Source organism: Hippopotamus amphibius, chromosome 13 (assembly GCF_030028045.1).
Source record: "Hippopotamus amphibius kiboko isolate mHipAmp2 chromosome 13, mHipAmp2.hap2, whole genome shotgun sequence".
Lineage (NCBI taxonomy): Eukaryota > Metazoa > Chordata > Mammalia > Artiodactyla > Hippopotamidae > Hippopotamus > Hippopotamus amphibius.
The window spans coordinates 35,861,730-35,885,376 of NC_080198.1; the positions used below are offsets into that span (position 1 = coordinate 35,861,730).

Consider the following 23,647-nt stretch of genomic DNA (forward strand, 5'->3'; position numbering starts at 1 on the left):
GGCTGTGCACCCAGCTTCAGCATTTTTAGCTGCGTGACTTTGGGCAGGTTACTTGATTCCTCTGGGCCCCCTAGGACAATGATAAGACCTGTTTCATAGGTGGTGTTGGGAGGGTAATGGGTTGGTCCATGACAAGAACTTACAGAGGGCTTTGCACAAAGAGGGAACCAGGTACAGTGTTAGTGACAATGAAAATGATGCTAAGCCTCAGTCCTGGAGTCAGGAGATCTGGTCTCCCAGCAAGGCAGGCCTAGTTGGTCCAGGCCTGCAGTACTGTACATCACCACCAGGTGGCAGGGGCTGGCTGCAAGAACGATTCTTCCCTCGACAGGGAGGCCGGGGTTTGTCACTGATGCTGTTTCAGACAGAGGTTTCTAGAACAGAGCCCCAGCGGGGCCTGCGCTCTACTTGGAGACCATGCCTCTCCCTCCTCTCCTTCAGCCTGAGAGGCCTTTCTCCTCCTGCTCTGGGCCAGGCCTGAGCTGGAGACGGGTGCATCTGCACAGTTGACGGTGGGGAGGCTCAGAGGAGTGCTGGGTGGGAAGGCTGCCTCTTGAGTATGGGGTCAGGAGGGAGTGCTGAGACAGGGAGAGATGGGAAGGGAGGTGATGAGGCAGAGCAGTGGTTAGGAGTACGGGCTCTGTTTCCTGTCTGTGAAGGGCTGGTGGCAGACTGCCTGATGGAGTTTGTGAGGCTCTGATGGGAGGGTCCCCATGAGGATTACAGTGCTGTACTGGGTGCGTGGTTTGGACCACATAAATCTTGACAGTGGTGAAGAAAACCTCCAGGTTTCCTCGGGAGAGTCCAGGCCTACGTCCAGTGCATTGGGAGCCTGGGTCTGGTGGTGGCGGGGTGCAGCAACAGGTACCCCAGGGGAGGGCCTTGAATGCCATGCTCTAGCCCAGGGTCCTAAAGATACAGCCTGGTGGGAAGTGCTGGGACAGAGGCGAAGGGGTGAGGGGCATCTGAGAGGACAGCGGTGCTGAGAGCCTGCTTGATTAGGAAGCCGTGTGCCTGGGTGACTGGAGGGCGGGCTGTCCATGCCCGATGTCGGCTGAGGGCTGGGCATCAGAGTGGGGCAGGGGCCAGGCCCAGGGGGTGGGTTTTGGAGACTGAATAGAGGCAGAAGCTGATGCTATGGGGTGGAGGGGCCCGCTGGGCCTGGGGATCTGGGGTTTGAGAAGGGCTGAGGCCACATCTTGCATCCCTGTGATTGAGGGGCCGTGGAAGAAAAAGGTCCATAAGCAGCCAGAGTGAGGGGTGGGAGCTTGGTCTCCCTGTGATGGAGGGCCAAGGAGAGCAGAGCCAGGGGAATGAAGGGAAGCGGGGTCTCCTAAAGAGGGTGGTCAGGGGGTGGCATGACGCAGAGCAGTGGCGGAGAGTGGAGGGTGCTGGGAGAGGTTCCTGGTATTCTTGGGGGAGCAGGCTTGGCAGTGGGTGGGGGTGGGAGGTCAGTGACTGGCAGGGGGTGGGGGTGAACTCAGACGGCATCAGAGGTCAAGTCCTGAGGGGACCTGAGGTGCATGAGGCCGACAGGCTCCGCAGAGAGATTTCAGTCTGCTTTTGCTGCTGTCCTTTCCTCCTGTGACAGAGCCACTCAGCGAGCCTGCAGCATCTTATTCCTAAGCCACCCCTAATAGAGACCAGAGGCTTCGGGGGGCCTGGAGTACCCCATAAATAACCTGGTTCCCTCTGACTCCCTGCCCAGTGCATGACACACGATGGGTGTTCACAAGGCAGCAGACTCCTCCCACCACCTCTGGGCTCAGCCTCCGGGGCTCAAGGAGAGCCTGGCAGGTCTGGGCTCATTGGTTGGGGGGATACCTCTCACCCTCTTTGCTGGGGAGGGACCTGGTCAGGTCTGCTCAGGTCCAGCAGCTCCCCTAGAGTGCTCCGTGGCAGAACCTTCTACCTGAGAGGCGCTCCTAGACCCTGAGTAGCAGCTGTCCCTCCACCCACAAGAGAGGCTGGGGGATCTCTTGGGAGGCTGATTCCCCAAGAAGGGCCCCCCACCCCTGGCAGCAGGCACCTGAGCTGTTTTCTGTCCCTGACTCCTAGGACACCCCTAGGACTACTCAGGGGAAGTGTTTAAGGACAGTGACATCCAGTGTCTCCCTTGATTGGGCTTTGGGTACATAAGACTGTTGGGCTCTTCTGAGGGAAATTGGTTCATGGTACTGCAGTGTGGCCAGCAAGCCCAGCCTGCCTGTGGCCAGCCCCCATGATCTTGCTCCATGGAGGGCACTTCCGGTCCCGTGTTGGGTTGTTGGAATCACTTTGGGCTACAGCAGGCAGGTGGCACCGTTTGTCTCAGGCGAGGAGTTTCTTGCTCTCGCCTGTCACTGCAGGGAGCAGTTCTGATTTCCCAATTCAGCATGGAGTTGGTGGGGTGCTGGAGCCCTGGGCGTGCCAGTCCCCACGGAGGTGGGTTGGGCTCCATATGCTCTGAGCCCACACTGAGACTGTTCAGACATCTGAGCAGCAGCCCTGTCCCGGACTCCTTAACGTGCTTTGCAGTTTCCGGGCACGGGTTCATTATCCAGGGATAGGCCTGAGTGGTCAGCAGGGCAGGGCTACTCCCCGTTTCACAGATAGGGTGTTTGAGGCTTGCCCAGGTCACGCAGCTGGGAAAGCTACGGGTTCCTCACACCGTGTTGATTTTAGTCATTTGTTTGCCCAAGGCCCCTGAGTGGGCTTGGCTTGGCTCTCTCCAGAAACTCCAGTTAGAGCTCAGAGTCCCAGCTTCTCTGTCCACTGGTCCTTAGCACACCCCTGGACCCCCTTCCTACCCCAGACATGGTCATGGAGGATTTTAAAGCTGCTATGCAGCCAGCAGGGCAGGCCTGCACGCTTTTTGGTGTTTGGAGACCGAAAGGGTTGATCAGGAGGCCGGGCACTGTCCCACGTTATCTGGCCAACTCACCGGCCCTCCCCCACCATCCCTGAGCGGGCGTTCATACAGCACTCGTGAAGAGGAGTGTTTGGGGTGTCCTCTGCTGCTGCGATCAGAGCACCTTCATTATGTACACCCACAGCCTCTCGTAAGCCCGCAGCCGCGTGTCCCTGGTCAGGCCGCGTGCATTGTGAGAGGCCACCCTGGCAGAGCGAGCCGAGCCCCTTGTGATGGGGAACGTGGGGGGCTCGGTGCTGGCGTGGCCTGCCCCAGAAAGAGGCCTCCTGCTTGGGCACCTGGGGTCTGTCTGGGCCCCTTGGCCAGTTTGGAACCCATTGGGCAGTGGGCCAGGTTTGCTGAGGGTTCTACAAGCAGAGCCGGGCGGGCAGTCGTGGATACCCAGCTCTCTCCTTAGGCCACCTGCTGCCCGCAGGCTCTGGCCTAGTCCCAGTACTTGGGGGCAGGATCTGCCATGGCCTCGGTCCCACCCTCCCTGGCATCCTGGTGACCTGTACCGCTGGTGCATCTCTGACCCTGAGTTGGAGTCCCTTCTTTGGGGTAGCCATGGGGGTGGGGTGTAGCCCACACTGTGCCCGAGTGGCAGCCTGCCATCAGCCATCACTCGTCTCTGCCATGGAGCCAGCCGGAGGGCCTGCAGCTTTGGGCGTGGTGAAAAGTGGATTGTTCGTGTGCCGTCACTGCTCAGGGCTTCGTGATGGGAGGCTCACCCCCTTGTGGGGCACCTGGTCCTCTGTGGGGGGCTGTTGTGCAGGGCTTATTCTTACAGTGTGGCCTCCCTGGCACAGCCCCACCCTCTGCAGAGCCGGAGACGCTGCTCCAGGCTGGCAGGGCGGGTGGGTGAGGCAGGAGAGCGAGTGGGGAAAGGTGGGTCTGGCACATCCTCAAGAGCCTGACTTGCCAGGCTGAGCCCTCTTTTGGAGTAAATGGTTCCAGATATTTCTACCCCAGCCAGGAGGCCTTTGCTATTCCTGCCATTTATAGTGGAGCAGGCCCTTGGGCACCCTTCCTCGGGCTCCCTCCCTTGGGTGGGCTTGAGTGGGTGGGAGGCCCTGGTGTGGTAGCCACGCCCTGCTGGTGCTGGGCAAGCCCTGTGCTCCCTGAGCTCGCCTCCCCCAGCCCACCGTGCTGCCGGCTCTCCCCTGCCAGCTTCGTCTCGGGTGGTGTGGGGGTGACCTTCGTGCCAGCACAGGCTGCCGGGGCTGCGGAAACAAGAAGGGCGCGCTCTTCTCCAGGCTCAGGGAGGCATTTAAATGTGCCAGGAGCAGCATTTAAGGAGGCCCCAGGGGAGATTGGGGCGTGGTGCAGGGCGGCTGCCTCTCAAAGCTGTCCTGCTGTGGGGCCTGAGGGGTCGGGGTGGGCAGGACTCGCAGAGGGGATCGCGCGGTGTTTGGGCCCCTCCCACCTCCTTCCCCTCCGGTGTGAACCCTCATCCTGGGGAGCACAGCCAGCCCCTCAGGAGCAGGGCAGCGGCTCGCAGCCTGTACACGCACAACCGGAAGTACACGCACAACCGGAAGTGCCCGCGGGACCTGGGTCTCCTGCTCCCCAGACATGACACACTTTTTTGGCGGGGGGGGGAAGGATTCACTTTTTATCATTCGCTCAGTTGTGTAATCATAGTGACTGTACTCTGATGCTGAAAAAGTCTCTTCTGGAAGTATGTAGAGTAACAATTAGAAGTCCCCCTATTCCTCTCCTCCCCAGAGAGAACCGCTGCTCTGTGTCTGGAGCTTCTGTCCACACGTTCCTCTGGGTCTGCACACGTGGGTGTGCCCTCCCACACTTGGGGACTCGCGGTCACACCGTGTGCCCTGTGCGCCACTAATATCCTTTCTGTTACTGCTTGTGGCCCATGCCTGTTCAGTTCTGCTGGGGTTGGCTATGGCTGTTTTCTTCTTCTCGTCATGGCCCACTGAGGGTGCCGCCCCCTGCCTCACGGCCCTGAGTGTGGGAGTGCGTCTGGCTGTGGGGGCTGGACTCTGCCTCCGGGGGCTGGCTCTGGAGACCCCATCAGCCCCGCTCCAGGCCGCCTCTTGGAGTTCCTGGTGCTAAGAGAGTGTTCAGACCTAAATGTCGTGTTATGTAAAGCCCTGGCTGTCTCCCCGAAGTGTGCTTGGGAACATGAATCCACGCTCCCCGGTACGTCCGCACGTCGGCTGGGCTGGTGTCTGAGGGGGTCCCCGCACCTCCGTCAGCTCTGCTGAGGGCGTTTCGTGGTGGGTGTGCTTGCTGACCCAGCAGAAGCTCCTGCAGTCTCGCGGTGCCAGGGTGAGGGGCAGGTTGGGGACTTGCCTTTGTGTTTGTGGCAGTCCTGGCTCGGTGGGGTCATGGTTCTCTTAGCCCTGCTGGCTTCACTCAGGAGGCCTGTGCTAACGGGTACGAAGGCACTCAGGTCTTCCTCAGCAGCTCCTCTAAGAAGCTGTGATGTGGCTGGTCGACACACTGCCGTCCCCATGTGGCCTGCCTGGGTCTGGTTCACCCACTCACCAACTGCTTTTTGAGTCCCACCTGGTGTCAGGCACCGAGCCAAGAGCCAGGCGCCCAGCACAGCCCCTGTCTGATGGAGCACGTGGTCTCACGGGGACCCAGCCGGGAACCAAACAGCTGCACATAAATGTAAAACCTCTGCTGTGAAGAGACTCATGGTGCTTCAGGAGGACCAAACAAGGGGGCAGCCCTGATGGCCAGGCCAGGGGAGGCTTCCCTGAGGAGGTGACTCTGAGCAGTGAGTGGCAGGGTCGGAGAAGAGGCGGGCAAGCGTCTTCCCAGCCCAGGGGGAGCAAAGGGTGGGAAGGCCCCACAGCTAGGGAGCTGACAGGGCTGGGGGGGCCGGATCTTGGAGAGCGAGGGACAGCAGCATGGATGATGGGGCTTGGGCTGGAGCAGTGGCGAAGAGTCACGGATGGGCTTGAGTTGTTGAGTGGGTTCAGTGGAAGGACCTGGGGTGCCTGGGACAGTGGAGGGGGACATCAGGGCTCACTCTGTACAGAGGCCTCACAGGCTTCAGCAGCATCCCCGCAGCACCCTAGCTTGTGGGCGCTGTGCCATAGAAGGAGAAGGCTCAGTGTGTCAGGGTGCTCGCTCAGGGTCCCGGGGTGGGCCAGTCGCGGGGCTGGGATCAGAACCCGGGCCTGACTGGCTCCCGAGAGCATGTCTTAAGCCGTCTTCTTGCCCAGCCTCACGCACATCCTTTCCCTCAAGGCAGGGGCATCATATTGGCATTGCAAGGGCTTTCTTTTCCATTTGGTTTCCCTGAAGTAGCCGCATGTGAGACAGAGTGAGCGTTATGCTTGAGCACTCTGTTCGGCTCCAGCTTGACTGCTTGGTGAGGAGGGGGAGGCGGAGGAATGGCTTGATCCCTCCGGCCTTGCCACACGTACTCCCGCCTGCCCTGCGTCTCCTGCCTGCCCTCAGCTCTGGATGAGTCGCTCCTGTCCTGTGTTCCTGCTGCCCTCCTGGGAAGTCCTTGCAGGGCTCCTCATAGCAGCTCTGGGCAGTGGCCCTGGCCAGCCTGCGCCTGACTGACCTCCTTTCCCCAGTGCACAGCGCAGCGGTGAACGCCCTCTCCTTCCACCCGTCGGGAAACTACCTGGTCACGGCCTCTAGCGACTCGACCCTGAAGATCCTGGACCTCATGGAGGGCCGGCTGCTCTACACACTCCATGGGCATCAGGTGAGGGTGTTAGCCTGGGCAGAGTGGCATGGAATGGGGTGGAGGCCCTTCCTTTGGAGCCTGATGGGGGGTTTCTGTGTGCCCCTCACAGCCTGGGCAGTGGAGTGAGGTACAGAAACAGGTTTCCCACCCACAAGGCTTGTGACCTCTGGCAGAAGTGCTGGGCCTGGTGCTGCAACTGAGAAGGGAGTACAGGGGTTCAATTGGGTGGGGGGTGGGAAGGGAGGCATCTGGACACGGTTGACAGATTTTTCCCAGGGGCTGAATGGAATCTGTCCCCAATGACTCAGGCATCACTTGGTCCAGCAGTTGAGTACAGCCCTGGAACTTATGCCCTGAATTGCCATTGGGCCTCCTGGGGCCTTTTGGAGGCAGAAACAACAGGTGTGTCGCAGAGGCGGGTGTGAAGGAGGAAAATCTTCCCTCACATTCGTTGGGGAATTCCCAGAGTTGAATCAAGGGAGAGGGGCCTTCTCTCTGAGCAGCTTTCACCAACGCATCTGGTGCCCTGGCTCCCTATGTGGGCAGTAGCTGGGCACGGGCCCTGGTGGATAGGCTGTGGGAGGTGGGCTGCTTGCGGTTCTCCCCTGCAGCTGGCCTGGGTGTGGCTGAGCTGTCTCCTGCCAAGCAGAGCAGTCCTCAGAGCATCTCCTGCTGGGACGTAGTTGCCACACCCAAGTGGGACATGGGTGTAGAGGCCAGAGCGTTTCAGTTCGTCTGCTTCTGCGCCCGTGAGCAGGGGCAGGTGGGATGGAGAGTGGGGACAGGTTCTCGAGGCCTAAGGGAGGTCCTTGGGGTGCTCATGTCTCTCGGACCAGCAGCCAGGTGTGAGGTGTGTAGCCCAGGGCTCTCTGGATCCCTCTGCCATCTGAGTTGGGTGCATGGGGCCTTGGCCATGGCTTGGAGTGGGGGCATGGCCCTTTCTTCTGCTTCCTTGGGACCTGGAGGCTGCTTGCCCGCAGCCCGTGGTGACCTCTCCTCTTGTCCTCTCTGTCAGAGACATGTCTGGCGTGCAGGACCAGCGGGCCTGTTCCCCTGGTGTTGACACATCTAGGTGTCATGTATGGCCACTGGGCCGAGGTGACCCCTGTTCCTGTTGTCAGCCTGTGGGGGAGCCATCTTTATTAGCCTTTTGGCAAGTCAGTCATTTAGATTCACACGTAACCAGCTTTGGATCTTATAACCAGGAGAGCATTTGAAAACCACGTGAACGCTGCTACCTCTCCTGAAAAGGAAAGAAAAGCATTGCACAGAAACACCGTGCAGGCAGGTACATACCAGGTGATCACCCAGCACTTTCTCTTTTCTTATGAGTGTTCTTTAGACAGCTGACTCACCTCTCAGCATAAGAAGCGTTGAATGTGGCATCTAAAAGGTCATTCCCATGTTCAGGCCCAGCATCAGACCATACAGGAAACCTGTGGATGTTGTTCTCCTAGAGTAGTGAGACAGGGGCCAAGAGAAACCGTGCCGTTGCCTGTCTGCCATTGAACCTGGAGATGTGGGAGATAGGCTAAGGGACAGCTGGTGGTTTGGGGGTGTGGAGAACGGGAAATGGCTCCAGGAATCTGTTCTTCCTTAGGGCACCAAGCTCGCAGTGCCCAGAGGAAGGGGGAAGAAAGAGAAGTGAGCTCACTTCTGTTCACCCTGCTGTCTGTTTGTTCATCACCTGCTCCCCAGCTCACTGGGCTGGGTACAGGGGTATGAAATCGATGTCGTGGTCCCACCCCCTGGGGCTCATGGCCTGGAAGCAGGGGACTCCTTGGAGATATCAGCAGAGCCGAGGTGGCATGAGATGTGTTAGGAAACCAGGAGAGGCACGTTGAGTCTTGTGTGCTGCTTGGATGGGTGGGCTTCTCCCCCCAGGGTGCTGCTCAGATGAAAGTGGGAGTTGGAGTGTGAGGCTCACGTTTGTTTCTGTTCCAGCTCCCCAACATCCCTATCAAATACAGAAACTTAGCATTGGTGTGCCATGGGTCTTAAGGGCTCTTCTTCCTGGGATACCCACAATGAAGCCCTACTGTGGGGTGCAGGGGGTGGGAGCCCTGGGGCTTGCTCAGTGTTCTGCAGACCGATTCTGGGAGGAAGGAGCTGGCTAGAGCACTGCACTGGCTTTAATCCCTCTCCTCCTCCTGGAGAGCTGATTCTTTCCCTTTCTCTTCCTGCTCCTCTTCCTCAAGGCCTGTGGGGAGACTGCTGTGCGCTCACCCGTGCCGGCTCAGTGCTGTGTTCTCCAGTGGGCCATGTGAGCAGGCCTGGCCCACTTGCTTTGCCCTCAGTGCCTCCAAGGCACTTTCTTTTGGGCACAGACTCTTGAAGAGTCTGGTCTCCGGGCTGATGTCTGGGGGCAAGTGCATGGTGCGTGTTTGGGGGTGTGGTGCTGCAAAGCCCAGCACGCTCTCTGTGCCCCCGGTCTGCCAGGGTTTGCTTTGGCTCCTTTTTGGGTCTGGCTCTGCCCCCAGGTTTGGAGCGATTCAAAGTCAGCTAAGGGTGCCTTCCTAAGGAAGGGTAGTGTGGTTGAGCAACCTTGATTTGGGCAGTTGTTAAAAACAGCCCGCTAGCTGGACCAGATACCTAGTGTGGGCGGACGGACATCAGGGCCAGGAGCGGCTTTGCTGTCCCCAAGGGGACAAATCTGTGAAAGTTGGGCCTGTGTTGTCACTGGCAGCCAGTGTGCTCTGAAAATGTCCCTGACCTGTGAGGATTTGTGACATGCTGTCAGGCTAGAGTGGCTCAGCTCCAGGAAGAAGTTCTTTGACACCCCTTTGGAGGATGTATTGATCCCTTTGGAAGATATATCACCCCCACCAAGCCGCAGGGAGAGGGCTTGCACCACAGGCTGAGGAGTGGGCTGGAGCCCTGCCCAGATGCTCTGTGCAGTGTCTGGTCCTCTTAGGCTCCCCCCTTGTGAAGTCCCCTCTCTGTCTGCTCCTTCCAGGAAGATGCTATGCTCCTTGGTGACTTGAGCTTCCACATTCTGTTCCAGGAGGTGGCTAATGGCCTCACCAAGCACAGCTGTCACCAGCCACTTCCTGAAGCCTGTGGTGCTCACAGCTCCCAAGTGGTCCCGGATGCCCAGGGAGTCTGTCCTCCAGATGAGGTGGCAGATTTGAAAGCTCCTTTGAGTCCTGGTGGGGGAACTGAGGCCCAGAGAATGGTCTGGACTTATAGGGAGTCTCATGCGGCTTAGGGTTGTTGAGCTGGGACAAGTACCCACATCTTCAGTTGCCACCACACGCGCTGACCTCACTCTTGTTTTTGGATCCCTGGGCTGTGTAGCAGGCTTTATGGCTTCTTGTGTCCCAGCCTTGCCGCTGGATGACAGCGTTCTGGTCTGTCAGGATAGGATCCCCATGATGCTTTGGTTTAGACTTGGAGGACGTCCTTGTGACTGCCCTTAGGCACGACCCCAAGGGAGCCGTAGAGGGAGGGCTATTGAGTTGTTCTGCCATGTGGAGCAGCAACCCCCTGAGGCCTCCACTTCCACCTGTGAGAAGGGGCACTGCAGGCCTGGGGTCAGAGGCCAGCTGAGAGGAGTCTGCCATGCGGAGCTGGTGCTGGGGTGAGCCAGACCTTGCCCAGGAGAGGGGGCTCTGTGTGTGCCAGCGAAGGGTCTCCATGTCCTGCGGGGGGACTGGCCTGAGCCAACCCCACTGGGGGAAGAGTGAGGAAGGGTCAGGGGAGGCAGTGCTGTTGGGCAGAGGCCAAAAGTCTCCTGTGTCTCCTAAAGGCGCCAGGAAAGGCACGTGCCAAGTGCAGTGCTAAGATCAGGATCCCCGGATGTGGCCCAGGTCTCCTGGGCTGGGCCTGCGCCCTGTCACTGAGGATGACTTGTGCGTGCCCCCAGGAGTCTGACCGTGCTGGCAGTTTGGTGGTTCTCTGGCGCGTGCGTGATTCATCACACTTCCATCGGCCCATGTGAGGCCGGCTTACTTGTAGGGCTGGGTGTGGACATCGGTTGCAAGTTTGTTGTGAGCTTGAAGGATTCTGGTGCTTCTCCCCTGCAGTCCCCGCTTTGGGACTCTGAGCCACAAAGGGCCATCCACAGGGTGTGGCTGGTGACTGAGTGAGGCTCCTGCCCGGTGGGAGCTTGATGCCACCTGCTGTACCCCAGAAACGGCTCCTTGGCTGCAGCTGGGGCTCGTGTGGCTCTTCAGAGGCTTCCATGGGCTGAGTGTCCCCAAGTGATTTAGGGCACAGGCCAGAGAGCTGGGCAGGCCCATTGCTGACTCCAACCCACACAGGCCCTGGCCCGTCGACAGCCCTGCTACTCCTGTTGCGTGGGGGTGACAGGTTTCCAAACTCAAGCCAAGCAGACACCAACACCTTTGCCGGGGCAGGGCGGGTGGGATAGACTGAGGAGCCTGTTGGGGCTGAGAGGCTGGGTAGCCCTCTGCCTCCAGACACACCTGCCCATCCAGGTGGAGAGTGGACAGAGCACTGGATGTGGCGCGGTGTCCTCCTTCCTCTGTCCCCGCCCCTGGGGACACCGGGTGATTTCTCTCTCAGTGATTGGGCTAGAAAGAGCCTGCACTAGTCTCTTAGCTGCTTTGACTGAGGCCCAGTGCTGGATGTGTTCAGTTGGGGAGGGTTCACAGCCTTGTCTGATGCCCAGCTTTGTAAGGAAACACCCCAATATTTCCAGGGACGAACAGCTTGTATCCACCTGTTTCTGGTTTAGAAAACGATGGGTGCTCTCCCATCTTGTTCAGCAGGAAAAGCCTGAGTCGGGGGGGCCGCAAATGGGAGGAAAGGGCTTGGATGGTGGGGTCAAACCATTCTGGCTCTGCCTCCTACCCTGTGACAGTGAGCAAGACCTTGACTTTGCCGAGCCTTTCCTCCTCTGTAAGAACGACGCCCGTATCTGTCGTAATGGGAGAGGACGTGTCTATGTTGCCCGGCACCAGACACAGTAGGTCCTCACAAAGGTCAGTCCCTGTTTTGTGCAGCTCTTGGAAAATGATCCCATGCTGTTCTAGGTGAGAGCTCTTTTTTTTTTTTTTTTTTTTTTTTTTAATATTTACACACTTTACTACATTTGTGTTATAACTCAATAAAAATTTTTAAAGTCAAAAATCAAGTAACAAATACACGAAACAGAATGTGATCACTTAATGTGGAATAACACATAAAGGATCCCCACATTTGTAGGAATTAAGAACAATATGCTGGAAAAAAAAAGCTTTTATTTTTAATTGTAAATGGTACAGTTCTAGGAAGAGCGCACACGGGATAGAGAACACCTTGGGACTGACCTCATCCACATCCCAGTGACCCTGGACAGTGCCTTCCTGGACCTCACTTCCTGCAGTTTTAAATTGGCGGCAATAGTATTTAAGCTAATAAAATCTGAACCTGTCTAATACAGTATCTGCACATAAAAAACTTCAATAATGGCCAAAGCAAATATGTCAGTGTTTTCCATAGTGACTCCCACATTTTTAAGTGTGAAAGCCTATTTCAATTTTTTTCCAATGAATTTTTTTTACCTTTAATTATAAACATTTACAATTACAGAGAAAAGTAGAAAGACAAGTATTGTTATAATGATCACACTAATATATCTATCAAGCTATTTAACAATGTTAACGTTTTCTTTTATTTGCTACATTGTTTTCCTGAATTAGTCTTTTAAAAAAATCCGTCTTATTATGGCAAGTTTGAAATGTTGAAAATAAAGAAAGAGAGAATAGTGTGATGAACTACCATATCCCCAACACCCAATCTCAATAATTATGAAGTCATGGCTAATCTTGTTTCTGTTATAACCCCATCTGTTTTTCCACCTCCCATCCCAAAATTATTTAGAAACAAATCTTAAATATGACATCATCTCATGCACAAATATTTAAGTACATATTGCCAAAATAGGTGAGAGCTCTTATAAAGGCGGTTTATAGTTTCTGTTATGGACGTACATGGTCCTGGCACCGTGGGTGGGCAGTGTTTGTTAGGAAACTGACTACATGGTGGGGGGTTCTGATGACTTAGCCCGCACTGATGGGCACAGGGCCATAGCCGTCAGCCCCTCCCCCTCCGGGATGGGGCTCACCCATTTCCCCCCTCCCACTCACCCAAAGAGTGTCTGAAAGGTTTGTCTGACTTCTTATTTTGTTTAGGGTTGTTCTCATCTGCCCCAGAACATCCCCTTGCTTGGGCTTCTCTTTTGTCACACAACTCCCCAAATCCATCCCACAGTGGGTGGGCCGTAGTGATTCCTCGACCCCAGAGTGCTTGTCCCCACCAGCTACCCTGGGTGGGTTCGGCCAGCTGCTGCCTTGGTCTACAGGTCTGCTTGCTTTGCCCTTTCTCAGTCCTGCCCGTGGGGTCTTTTCCAGGGCCTGACTCCTGCAGGACAGGCCAGGTATCTGAGGACACCAGGCGGCCCGGGCGGTGCCAGCACTCTCTCTGAGGCTTTGGAAAGTCTCGCTGTGGGGATCTACCGCGACCGGGACAGTGAAGCAGGAGGAAAGGGAGCCCCGGCTTCTTGCTCGATCCATTACAGACTTAGGGGTGTCAGCTGCACGGGAGCCTCCTCATTCCCCCAACCCCTCACTTTGCAGTAGGGAAGACCAGGAGCGGGGAGGGCTTTCCCACCAATGGCAGCTGTCTTTTGAAGCCCTGCACCCCGAGCAAGGCCCCCATAGTTCTGTGTGGCAAATGTGGGGGCTTTGTGTGAGAAATACAGATTTATTTTTCTGTATTTTCCGAAACATAATCCTGAGCCATGCTCATTTGGTTTTAGTCCCCGGAGCTATTTGGGAGAGGAGGGTAGGCGGGGCGTGGGTGGGGAGTTAAATCTGGTGTTTGTGGCTGTGCAGTTGGTGTTCGTGTCTCTGTGGAGTGACTGAACGGCACAGAGACCAGCGTGCACGTGGTTCCCTGAACCTCAGCTGGCCCACGGTGGGGTGAGCACCCATCACCAGGGCCCAGAGCCCAAAACCGGGGCAGCTGTGTGAGGGGCTGTGCTCAGTTGTCGAGACATCATAGGCTCAGAGTACGGGGTCGGCCGATGCTACTGGCCGCTTGTGCCTCGCCGGGGCCTAGGCTGAGGCTGAGGAAGTGGCAACAGCAGGGGCTCACCCTCCAGGAGGAGAGGCAGCTGTAGGACAGAGTGGCCTGGGCGCTTGGGCCGCCCCCGGCTGCCCCAGGTGGAAGGAAGCTCTCAGAATGGGCCCCGCCCGCCTCATTTCTTTGCGCCCTGCGGCTCTTGTGTAGTCAGTTCATTTTGGAGACTCCCTTTGCTGCTTGAGAGGCTTAGATCTGGCTTGGATGGTTGGGCACCTCCTGTGAAAGGTGAGGGGACATTAAGAGGGAGAGTAGCTTGTTTACTCCAACTAAGGTAATCAGAGAGCTCAGCCTCACCCTCTGTCCTCTGCCGGCAGCCCAGGGTTGAGGCCTGGGAACGGGTGTTCTTGGCCAAGGTCGGCAGGAGCCTAAGTGGCCGCTCCTTGCCCGCGGGCCCCACAAAGGGACGTAAGCACCAGCCTACAGCAGGGCTAGCGAGCCGGTGCAGAGCCTCCCTCACGGGGGTGTGTGGAAGACTCGGCCTCGTGAGCTGGGTTTTGGTGTCTCTGCCTGAGCTCAGGGGTCAGACTCAAGAGCACCCATGCCAGATGCCTCCTGGGTCCCCGTGTCTCTGTTTGATGGCCACTCTTCTTTTATCTCTGACGTGGGGCGTGTGGTGTGACATTCCTTTTTGCTTACTGGCAGCCATTGAAAAACATATCAAAACCCTTGCGTGGTGGTGACGGGGATGCCTATCCGGAGAGGGTGAGGCCAGCGGAGAGGTCTGAACAAGTTGCAGGAGCTGCAGAGTGACAGTCATCGGGAGCTGTGGGATCTAAACACCATGGCATCCTTTGTTTTGCCTTTTCTCCCCCCTCCATTGACGCTTCACCATTTGAGAGTGAAGGAACCAGCCCGTGTGGGTCCGTTGGGTCTGGAGGTTGGCAAGGCAGAGGCGGCATGTAATGAAATGGCTGGGTGTGAATCCAGCCAAGCTCAAGGACCATGTGTGGCTGGGTCTGGGGAGAGAGAGAGGCAGGGGGCCAGGCCACATCCAGTGCTCACGATGATCATCTTACAAAAGGCTCCAACTGGCCAGATGCGCAGAGGGAGGGAGAAAGGATCTGGATGAGCCCATGCAGCGTCCCTGCCAGTGGACCTGGCCTGGAGCCAGATGGGGGCCAGGACCTCAGGCAGGTGGGCACCCCTGGCAATCGCAGACAGGTTGGGCCCGCACTGCCGATGGTCCAGCCGAGAGCTGCTACTCAGAGTCAGCTCAGGAAGTGCTGCAGAGGCCTCAGGCCTTGCCTGTGGGAAGAAACAGCTTGGCAACATGCCTGCCCCGAGCCAGTGAATGAATGCATCGAGAGTGACTAACTGACTGAACGGAGAAGATGGGACAGTCTCAGAGAACACGCCTGATCACCCCTGATCCCTGCCAGTGATAAAAGAGACTCACCCACACCCCAGGGTTTGGAAACTAGAACACACTCCTAAATGACTGCTGGGCTAAAAGAGAAAATCCCAGTGGAAAGGAAATATTTGGAGATGAAGGACAGTGAAAATATTGCATATGGGAAACTTTGGGGATCTAAGATCTAAGGCGGTAGTCAGAGGCAAATTTGTAGCCTTAAAGGAATTTACTTAAAACCAAGGAAGGTTGAAAATAACCAAATTCAGAGCTCAAGGCAGGAGGCTGCAGAAAGAACACAAGATGCGGCCTTCCTGAGCCGACGCTGTTTGCAGAGCAGTGAGCAGTCTAGCGGGGCTGGGGCCCTGATGGGGAGGGCAGAGGAGGGGCCTGGTGAGGCTGCTGGGGGCCTGGGTGGTCTAGGGCCCCGAAGGCCCAGCAAGGTTTGGGGTGAAGATTGTCAGCAGTGAAGAGCCCCTCTACACTGCAGTCCTTGAGGACTGGCCCACAGCGGAGCCCAGGGCTAACCATTCTGTGGGCTGTGCTTCAGGTGCCCTGGACTGCTTTTGTGGGCCTCGGGTGCGTGGCTCGGAGCCTCTGTAGAAGGCCGCCCTTTCTACGAACGCCGAGGCACCTGGTGCAGGAGCCATGCAGTCCTCTTGGTAAACGGGCGCCACTGGGGAGGACTGCGGGCCTCGAGAGTTCCCCAGAGTGCCCTTGTCACTCGCATCCTCCCTGGAGTTTCCTGGGACCCGGACTCCGGGGAAAGTTCTAGCTCTTCGTGCCTGGAGGGCTCCCAGCACCTGCTTTCTGGTCCTGATCCCCCTGCCAAACTGGGCCGCTGGCCACATTCTTCAGGGGTCCTGCCGCTGCTTGGCCTCCAACATGTTGTCCCCAGCTTGGCATCTGGTGTTGAATGACAACAGGAAAGAAGACTGACCCACGAATATTTGTTTGGTTCCTTAGTTGCTGTGACCTCTTGGAAACCTGCCATTCCTCAGCGAGCTCTGGGCAGGCAGAGAGCCTGGCTTTTTTTGACGCTCCATGTACTGTTTTCCTTCCTTTTTCTCTCTTCCCTCTGTTTTCCCTGACAATGAAAACAGTTTTGTCGTTAGCTTTTTGTATTAATGTAACGACACTGTCTACTTGTTAAAGAATTCAAAGTATGGGGAATCACAGAGATTTCTAAGACTGAAGTAAGTCACCTGAAATTGCCTTCCTGCTTCAGTCCTGGCCGCCTGTGGTGCCTGTCCACCTGGCAGGGCATCTGGGTGATACGCGGCCTGCCCCCTTCCTGCCCCCAGGCCCTGCGCCTGCAGCCCGGGATGCTGTGCTCCAGCCGTTGCACACTCACTGACGCGAGTGGACGTTGTTCCCCATCAGTGCCAGTGGATCTCTTTTGTCCTGATGGATGGTTGCACAGGACTCCTGGGCTGCTGTGATCCCAGCCCCTTGGGGCCCCACCTGCACGAGAAGGCAGTGAGAGACACCACTAGAAGTTTCATCTCTGACCCCTCGGCCCTCTTCTCCCCTCTCGGACATACCCCCCGAGGATTAAGTGAGTCAGTGCAGGTGAAGTGCTCTGGGCAGCTCAAGCACTTGGTGGTAGCCAGCCTTGTGCTTCTTCTTCATCACCCTCACTATGGGCAGCCCAGCGAGGAGGAGCTGTGGGTAGGTTCCAGAAGCATGGGCCGACATGCTGCCTCCTGCCCAGTGTGCCTGGGCCCAGGGGGCAGCTCTGTCTAACTTGCCTGTCTCTTCTGGTCAGGCAGAAGCTGGCCTTGCTCCGTGACCTCGGGTCCCTTTCCAGCCCACAACCTGTCTGGTCTTTTCTGGCACCGAGTAGAAGTGCTTCCCAGTATCCCTGCTGTCCTCGGGTCCCCGCCATGTCTGCCCCGCCGCCGGAGGCCCCTTATATGGGCAGTTGGGGCTCCTGTTGCTCCCTGCCCTGCTCCTGGCAGCTGTGCTGCCATCATCTAGGAGAGAACCTTTGTTTGGGGAGTGCCAGGTGTTGCCACACTAAAAGTTTGGCCAAAAGAAAGCGGTGGTTTGTGGTGGTGGCCGAGCAGACTCTTGCTGTGGGCATCTTTCAGCGATGGGTTTCAGGCGTGTGGGGAAGAGCCCTCCCTCTTTACCGGGAGATCATCCCCCCTGCCCCAAGCTTGGATGTACTCACTGGTGCGGCCACGGTGCAGGCCTGGCTGGCATCACCCTTCAAACGGTCGAGTGGACCTTCAGCACGAGAAGCCAGAGCGGCATGTCTCCTCCCAGGGCCCCAACATGAGGGAAGTGACATGCCCGTTAGGGGGACATGTCATGTTGCTCCCCAGCCCAGGCACCTTCGGCAACCATCCCCGTCCTCCTTCTTGCCCTGGTTCTGGCCTTTTGGGTTGCCTGGGCTCCCCAACTGCACTCTGCCTCTGCTCATTGGCTCCTCTGTGGGGCTCCGCACTTCTCTGGTGAGCTGCAGGGTGGGGTGTGTGTGGGGGGGGTGGGTATCGTGGCCTGGATCAGGGGGACTGAGTTCTGGGCCCAGGATAAGTCAGTGCACCTCTCTGACCTCTGGCTTCTCCTTGGGAAGTGGGGACAGTGATGTCAGCCCGGCAGGGCTGTCATTGTGTTCTGTCCTGCTCATTCCTGTCGGCTCAGCCCTCAACCTTGTGGCCTGGCCTTTGTCCGTGGTGCTCGGGACTAGAGTCTCAGCAGGAGTGCCCGTGCTTGGGGAGGCTGGGGGGGACGTGGGCTGGAGGAGGTGCTCAGCCTTTTGTCCTTCTGCCGCTCTCACTCACGAGCTTCTGATTTCTTCCTGTGCATTGAGAATCTAGAGTGACCTTTGGTGTTTGTTCTTCTTGGCTTGTTCTCCTAGGGTCCAGCCACTGCTGTTGCCTTTTCAAGAACGGGGGAGTATTTTGCTTCCGGAGGTTCCGATGAACAAGTAAGTAAAGAATGATAGGGGTCTCAGCTGATACTGAGCAGAACAGAACAGGGCGCCGAGGTGTCTTGGGGACAGACAGGCTGAGTTTCACCAGCTTCCTTGGTGGCTTTTGGTGATGAAGCCTGGATCTTGTGGTGGGGTGCTCAGAGCCGGGCCCTGGCCTCCCCAGAGCAGCTGTGCTGCAGGTACCGACCCTTGGCAGCATCTCAAAACCCTTACAGCTCAAACCAGCGTGGGCTGGAAGGAGTCTGGGCCATCGTTGCCATGAGAAAGTTAAAACAGAGTTTTTAAGAAACTTCTTTTTCCTGATTATAGGTGAATATAATTAGGTAGTTATTGGATGCTTAATGTGGGCAGCACGGCAAGAGCATCACCCCTCATTCAGTCCTCCGGGCAGCCCCGTGGGGCAGGCCTTCTTGTCAGCTGTTCTGTGGGTGAGGAGACCATGTCTCGGCTGCGGCAGAGCTGGAGGCTGTGCTAGCGCCTGCCCTCCATCGTCTGCCGTCCTTTGTTCCTGGCTGCACGTGTGCTGTTTGAGGGCTCAAGCGTTTTCCAGCTCCACAGCCGTGGAGACAGGATGTGTGTGAGGAGGTCCTGTCCTGCCTTGTCACCCTGTCAGCTGCCTTGGTGCCTCCTGCCCAGACCGCTCAGCCCTGACGAGCTGTCTCCTGCGGGGCACCCTGTCCCTGGGGTCTGGCCCAGAGTCTGGCACCTGGGAGGCTGGCCTGATGGACAAATTTTGGCTGAGTCCCTGCCAGTAAAGCAGAGGGTGGTTGGAGGCACAGTCTGGCTAAGAGATGGCAGGCATCTTCCCACACCAGCACCAGCTCCTGTGCTAACCAGACAAAGCGGGAGGAAGGCAAAGGGGACCGCTGAGCCTTCCCTGGGCGTGGAGGCCTGGCTCATTGCCTAGAAGACTAGGGAAACTGGTATAGTAAATTCACACCGTCAATAAAGTCCTAGTAAAAGAAATTCACGTAGTACAAGAGGCACCCTGGTAGGATGCAGGACTTTTCTCACCCTGACCCCTCCTCGGGCAGCCACTGCCTTCTGATTGTCTGCTCTGAGAGCCTTTTGGGAATGACATTTGACATTCTCTCTTCACATTCCTGATGGCCATTCCCCGGCTCAGGGTCACTCAGCAGTTAGAGTGTGCAGTACACAGGACCCTATAAACAAAGGGGTGTGTGCCGACGTCCCATTTGTAAAGGGGACAAGTGAGAGCCTCTAGACGCCTGTCTGTAGGGGAGCGCTGCACAGTGATGCTGCTCTGGGGGTGGCGAGGAGCCTCCCAAAGAACCAGGCTCATGGCTGCGTCCCCATGGGGAAACCGTCCAGGTCCTGTTGAGTTTCCACCTTATGTGGATCCGGTGGTTCTTCTGTGGCCTCAGGTGATTGCTGGCCACGATTCACAATTCCTGCCATCCTGGAAGTGGCCCACATGTGTCCGGCACCCTCCAGCAGGGAGCGCTCTTGCCAAGTGTTTGTTGGAGGAACCTCAGGGCATGAAGACCCTCCCAGTGGGATGTAGAATAAGGGATGTCTTATCGACTTCTCCCTGGGGGCCAGTGTCTATGCCAGACTGTCTCCTTGAGCTTCACTGCAGCCCTGTGAGATGGGAACTACGATCATCCCCTTTCCACAGAGGAGGAAACTGAGGCACGGAGAGGTGGAGTCCCTTGCCTAGAGCCATGGAGTAAGGGGTGGAGCCAGGGTCTTAACCCTAGTGGTCTGGCCTGGAGTGCGTATCTGAACCACTCCTCACAGTGAAGCTGGCCAGGCCGCCACCCTAAAGAGCTTCTGTTTTAGTGGGAGACAGATGATAAACAAGGAGAAGGGACAAAGATTAAATAACTGCTGACTCTGGTGCTTTGAAGCAGATAGACAGCTGTGGTCAGAACTAGCAGGAGGGCCAGGGAAGGCCTCTCTGAGAAGGTGGTGTGAGAGCAGACTCTCCAGCCTGAGGCGCCAACTGCACAGAGCTTGGACTTGGGGCGCCCCAGGCGCCGGGCGCAGCCGCCGCAGAGACCCGGTGGTGGCGGTGACTCCCCATCTGTCGGGTGCAGCACCGATCCTCCCGGGGCCTGTTCAAAAAGTCCGCTCTCCGGGGAGGTGGGGCAGGTCCCAGAGGCTTGTGGGGTGCCAGGTGGCGACCACAATCCCACCACGGACCCAGAACTTTGGAGGTGGCCTCTGGGCCCGTTTTCTCAGTGGGGACGGACAGGTAAGGGTTCTTCCCTCCCTGATTCTCAGTGCTTGTTGGTCTCGGCAGGTGATGGTTTGGAAGAGTAACTTTGATGTTGTCGATTATGGAGAAGTCCTGAGACTGCAGAGGCCTCCAGCCAGGCTGGCCAGCTCCTCCGGGACTCTGGTAAGTGGCTCGACAGGCATATCCTGAGCCCTTTGACTGGTGGGCCGGATCATGGTGAACAGCACTGGGCTCAGGGATGGTGTGGGGGTGCTGCAGGCTTAGGCTGGTCACAGGGAAGAGACCCTGGTAAAATCTCATCGTTTACCAAAAACTTCTTAGGTGCTTGCTGTGCTTTGTTTCAAATCTGCAATGAACAAACAAGACATGAAAAGGCTGTTAGCCTAGACGGCTAGGTGCCTAGGCCCCGTACTCTCTGGTGGGGGACTATTTCCAGGGTACAGGCCTCTGGTTGTTTGAGGCCTGAGGAAAGGAAGGACCCGTCCTGATGTTGGGTTCCTAGAGGGTGCGGGGCCTGTAGCCATAGCTGGGACAAATGGGAAGGGCCCCAGCCCTGTTGTTCTCACTTCCTTTTTTTTTTTTAAACCATGGAAAGGAAGTTCCTCAGCCACAAACCATTTTTAGTACCTTTGTTGGTAAAAGGGCATTCAATGTTTCTGAATTAAAATAGTTAACAATATTTTTTGGACGTGTATTTGGGGAAAAAAAGATAACCGATACACTCTCACTGAATAAGGTCACATTCAGCTTTGGCTGAAATAAACAGCAAAACTAAGGAGGTGGAGCTCTAAGAGTTGTAAGCTCTGGTGGCCACAGGCTGCTTAAATCTCTCCCTCCTGGACCTTAGAGACAGCGTGGCCTCTCCCACACTCGGAAACTGGCCTGAATAACAGGAAGCGGCTTGCCCAAGGCCCCCAGCGAGTCAAGGTTGGCCCAGAATAGAACCAGGAAGCCTCTGAGTCCATTCCGGGGCTTTCTTTGGCTCCAGCAGAGGGCCCCGCCCTGCCCACGCTCCATCCTGTGTGTTGGGGCTCCCTCTAGGAACAGGCCAGGTTGGGATTTAAAGCTTTTCTTCCAAGGGTTGCCCTTGGCCTAGAGGTTTTATTCTCCCTCTGCATTTGCTGAGGAGTGGCTGGTTCTCAGCTTTTGGGTTCATGGGGTGGGGGCGTGGCTGGGTTGCATGGTGGTCTGCTTTGCTACCATTTCATCTTCCACCTAGAAAGGCATTTTCCACACTGTGGGGTTGGGATCCTCTGGGGTCCATGCCCACTCCCCTACAGCTTCCCATCTTTTGGGTATTTACGGTGAGCCAGGACCTGCTCAGGCCCTCAGTGTATCGCCCTGTGTGTTCCTTACCTTGTCAGCATGAGTGGGTAAAGTTGCTGCTCTCATTCACAGATGAGACACCTGGGGCTTCATCTTCTGCCCCAGTGCCTGGACCTGGGGGCCTACCATGCTGGTCCCTCTGAGCAGGGATGAGTAAGCTAGAAACTGCAGGCGGCAGAGGGCCACCTGGAAGCAGCAGGGGAGGGCCCTGCCGCCTGTCTCTTGGGAATGGTTAGTAATCACCAGCAAAGGGAGAATCCCATGCTCCTTTTCTTGTAGCTATTGAGAAAGTCACTTGGACAAGCTTCCTCTTATCCCTTCAGTCCTGGCTCAGAGATGGGGTGTGGGGCACCCTTGCTTGCCATGGCTGCGGGGCCTGATCATCTAGGATGAAGGTTGTGGGGTGGGGAAAGCCAGCAGGACAGGGCAGAATAGGGCGTGGGTGGCCAAATCATTAGCCGGGCTCGGGAAAACCATTTGTTCCCAGACTACCCTCGGGCCCTCTGCCCAGTGGGCATCACCACGTGGAGCTCAAATCAGGGAAGGGATGTGGACCCTGGCTGTGTGGTCCCAGGTAAAGCACCCACTCTTTGCAAGCCTCCATTTCTACCGTGGAACCCGAATACACCCACAGGCAGGTTCTGAGAACTCCATGTGTGATGTAGGTGACCTCTGCTAACCTATGAAGTGACTTGACTTGTTAATCCTAAAATCATTCTTTGTTTAGGGCTTTTTGCTCCTTTCCTCACAGGCCCCTCTGAGACTCTGCACTGACATATAGGTCCTTCTCTAGACACACCATGTCCACACACGCGTACCACCGGTATACGCTTTCAGGGGCTGCTCTGGGCTCAGGACTCCCAGGTCAAGAGGAGAGCTGAGGGGGTTGTTTTGTTTTATATACGTAACATAAAATTCACCATTTTGCCTCTTTTTAAGCGTACAGTTCAGTGGCATTAAGTACATTCACGCTGTTGGGGAACCATCACCATCGTCGTACACGGAATATCTCATCTTCCCAAACTGAAGGGAGCTCGTCCGTATAGCGCGGCTCAGTGCTAGGTTTTCCCCTGAGATGGGGAGGCAAGCTGACAAGTGTGGTCTCGCCCTTCCTGTCCAAGGGCTTCCCTCACACTAAGATAGTACTGGTGACTGATTCTGTGGCCGGCCGGGGTGTCTCAGCGCCTCAGGGAGCCCCCACTCCTCCGGCTCTGTCCACATTCCATCCTTCCAGCAACCCAAGGGTTCTCAGCTTTGGCGCTGTGCATCCTTTGGGCCAGATGAATCTTCGCTGTGGGGCTGCAGGGTGCTTAGGAGCATCCCCCAGCTGCTGGTAGCACCCCGCCAGTGGTGACGATCAAAGACATCGTCAGACATTGCCAGGTGTCTCCTGGGGAGCAGCGCTGTCCCAGGTGAGAATCACGGCAGTAACTCCTGCCTCGGCAGTGAGCCCAGAAAGGGGGCTGCCATAGCAGTGGGAGGTGGGTGGGCGTGTGGGCGTGGCTGTCAGGGTGGGAGGAGCTTAGGGGTGGCACTGAGGACTCTGGTGTCTCTGCTCCTGCTTGATGGGCCAGATCTATGCTCTCCCCCAGCAGCTGTGGCCCAGGTCTCTCAGCCTGGCTTTCTAACACAAGCCCATTTTGTAGAAATGTTTGGCTTATCAAACTGTAGAATCTTCCAGAGGTGATGGTAAACAACAAAAAAAGACCTTGAGCAACTTGGTTTTCTTCACTACACTTGGAATGTGTTCCTGCCCTTCTTGCCTGCGGGCTTCGCTGGCTCTGAGGTAGTACCTGGTGAGGGATTTGGTGGCTTGGCTTCTCGGAGAGCCCACAGGCACCACCGTTGTGTCCCAGGAGCTCTCGAACCTGATGGCGGCCTCCCCCTCCAGCTCTCTCTACACACTGGGCCTCGGATTCTAATGCAGCACAAGTCACCCCTAGGCATTTGGGGATTTTAGAAGCGTATTGGGCCAGGTGGTGGATCTTGAAGTCTGGACCACATGCCTATTAGAGTTTGGCAGTTTAAAGCCAGAGGGGCAGACCATGGCAAGGGCAGCCCTGTGAGCCTGGGACAGCCCCTGCCCTGGACCCCTGCCCTGACTGCAGCATTCAGCTCTCGCTCTTGGAATGAAGGCCATCCGTGAGCCACTCTGAACAGAGCTCTGTTCA

The 23,647-nt window shown here is 56.8% G+C and overlaps 1 protein-coding gene across 3 annotated transcripts in view; it reads left to right on the forward strand.

Annotated features, from left to right (window-relative positions):
* The window catches only part of POC1A (POC1 centriolar protein A), a 74,425-nt gene that overhangs the window by 9,498 nt on the left and 41,280 nt on the right, over window positions 1-23,647 (forward strand). For all 3 annotated transcript variants that reach the window (XM_057705580.1, XM_057705581.1, XM_057705582.1), the window contains 3 exons: window positions 6,454-6,587; window positions 17,873-17,941; window positions 20,214-20,312. In XM_057705580.1, the coding sequence (XP_057561563.1) occupies window positions 6,454-6,587; window positions 17,873-17,941; window positions 20,214-20,312 (302 nt within the window). The remainder of the gene's footprint in view (window positions 1-6,453; window positions 6,588-17,872; window positions 17,942-20,213; window positions 20,313-23,647) is intronic.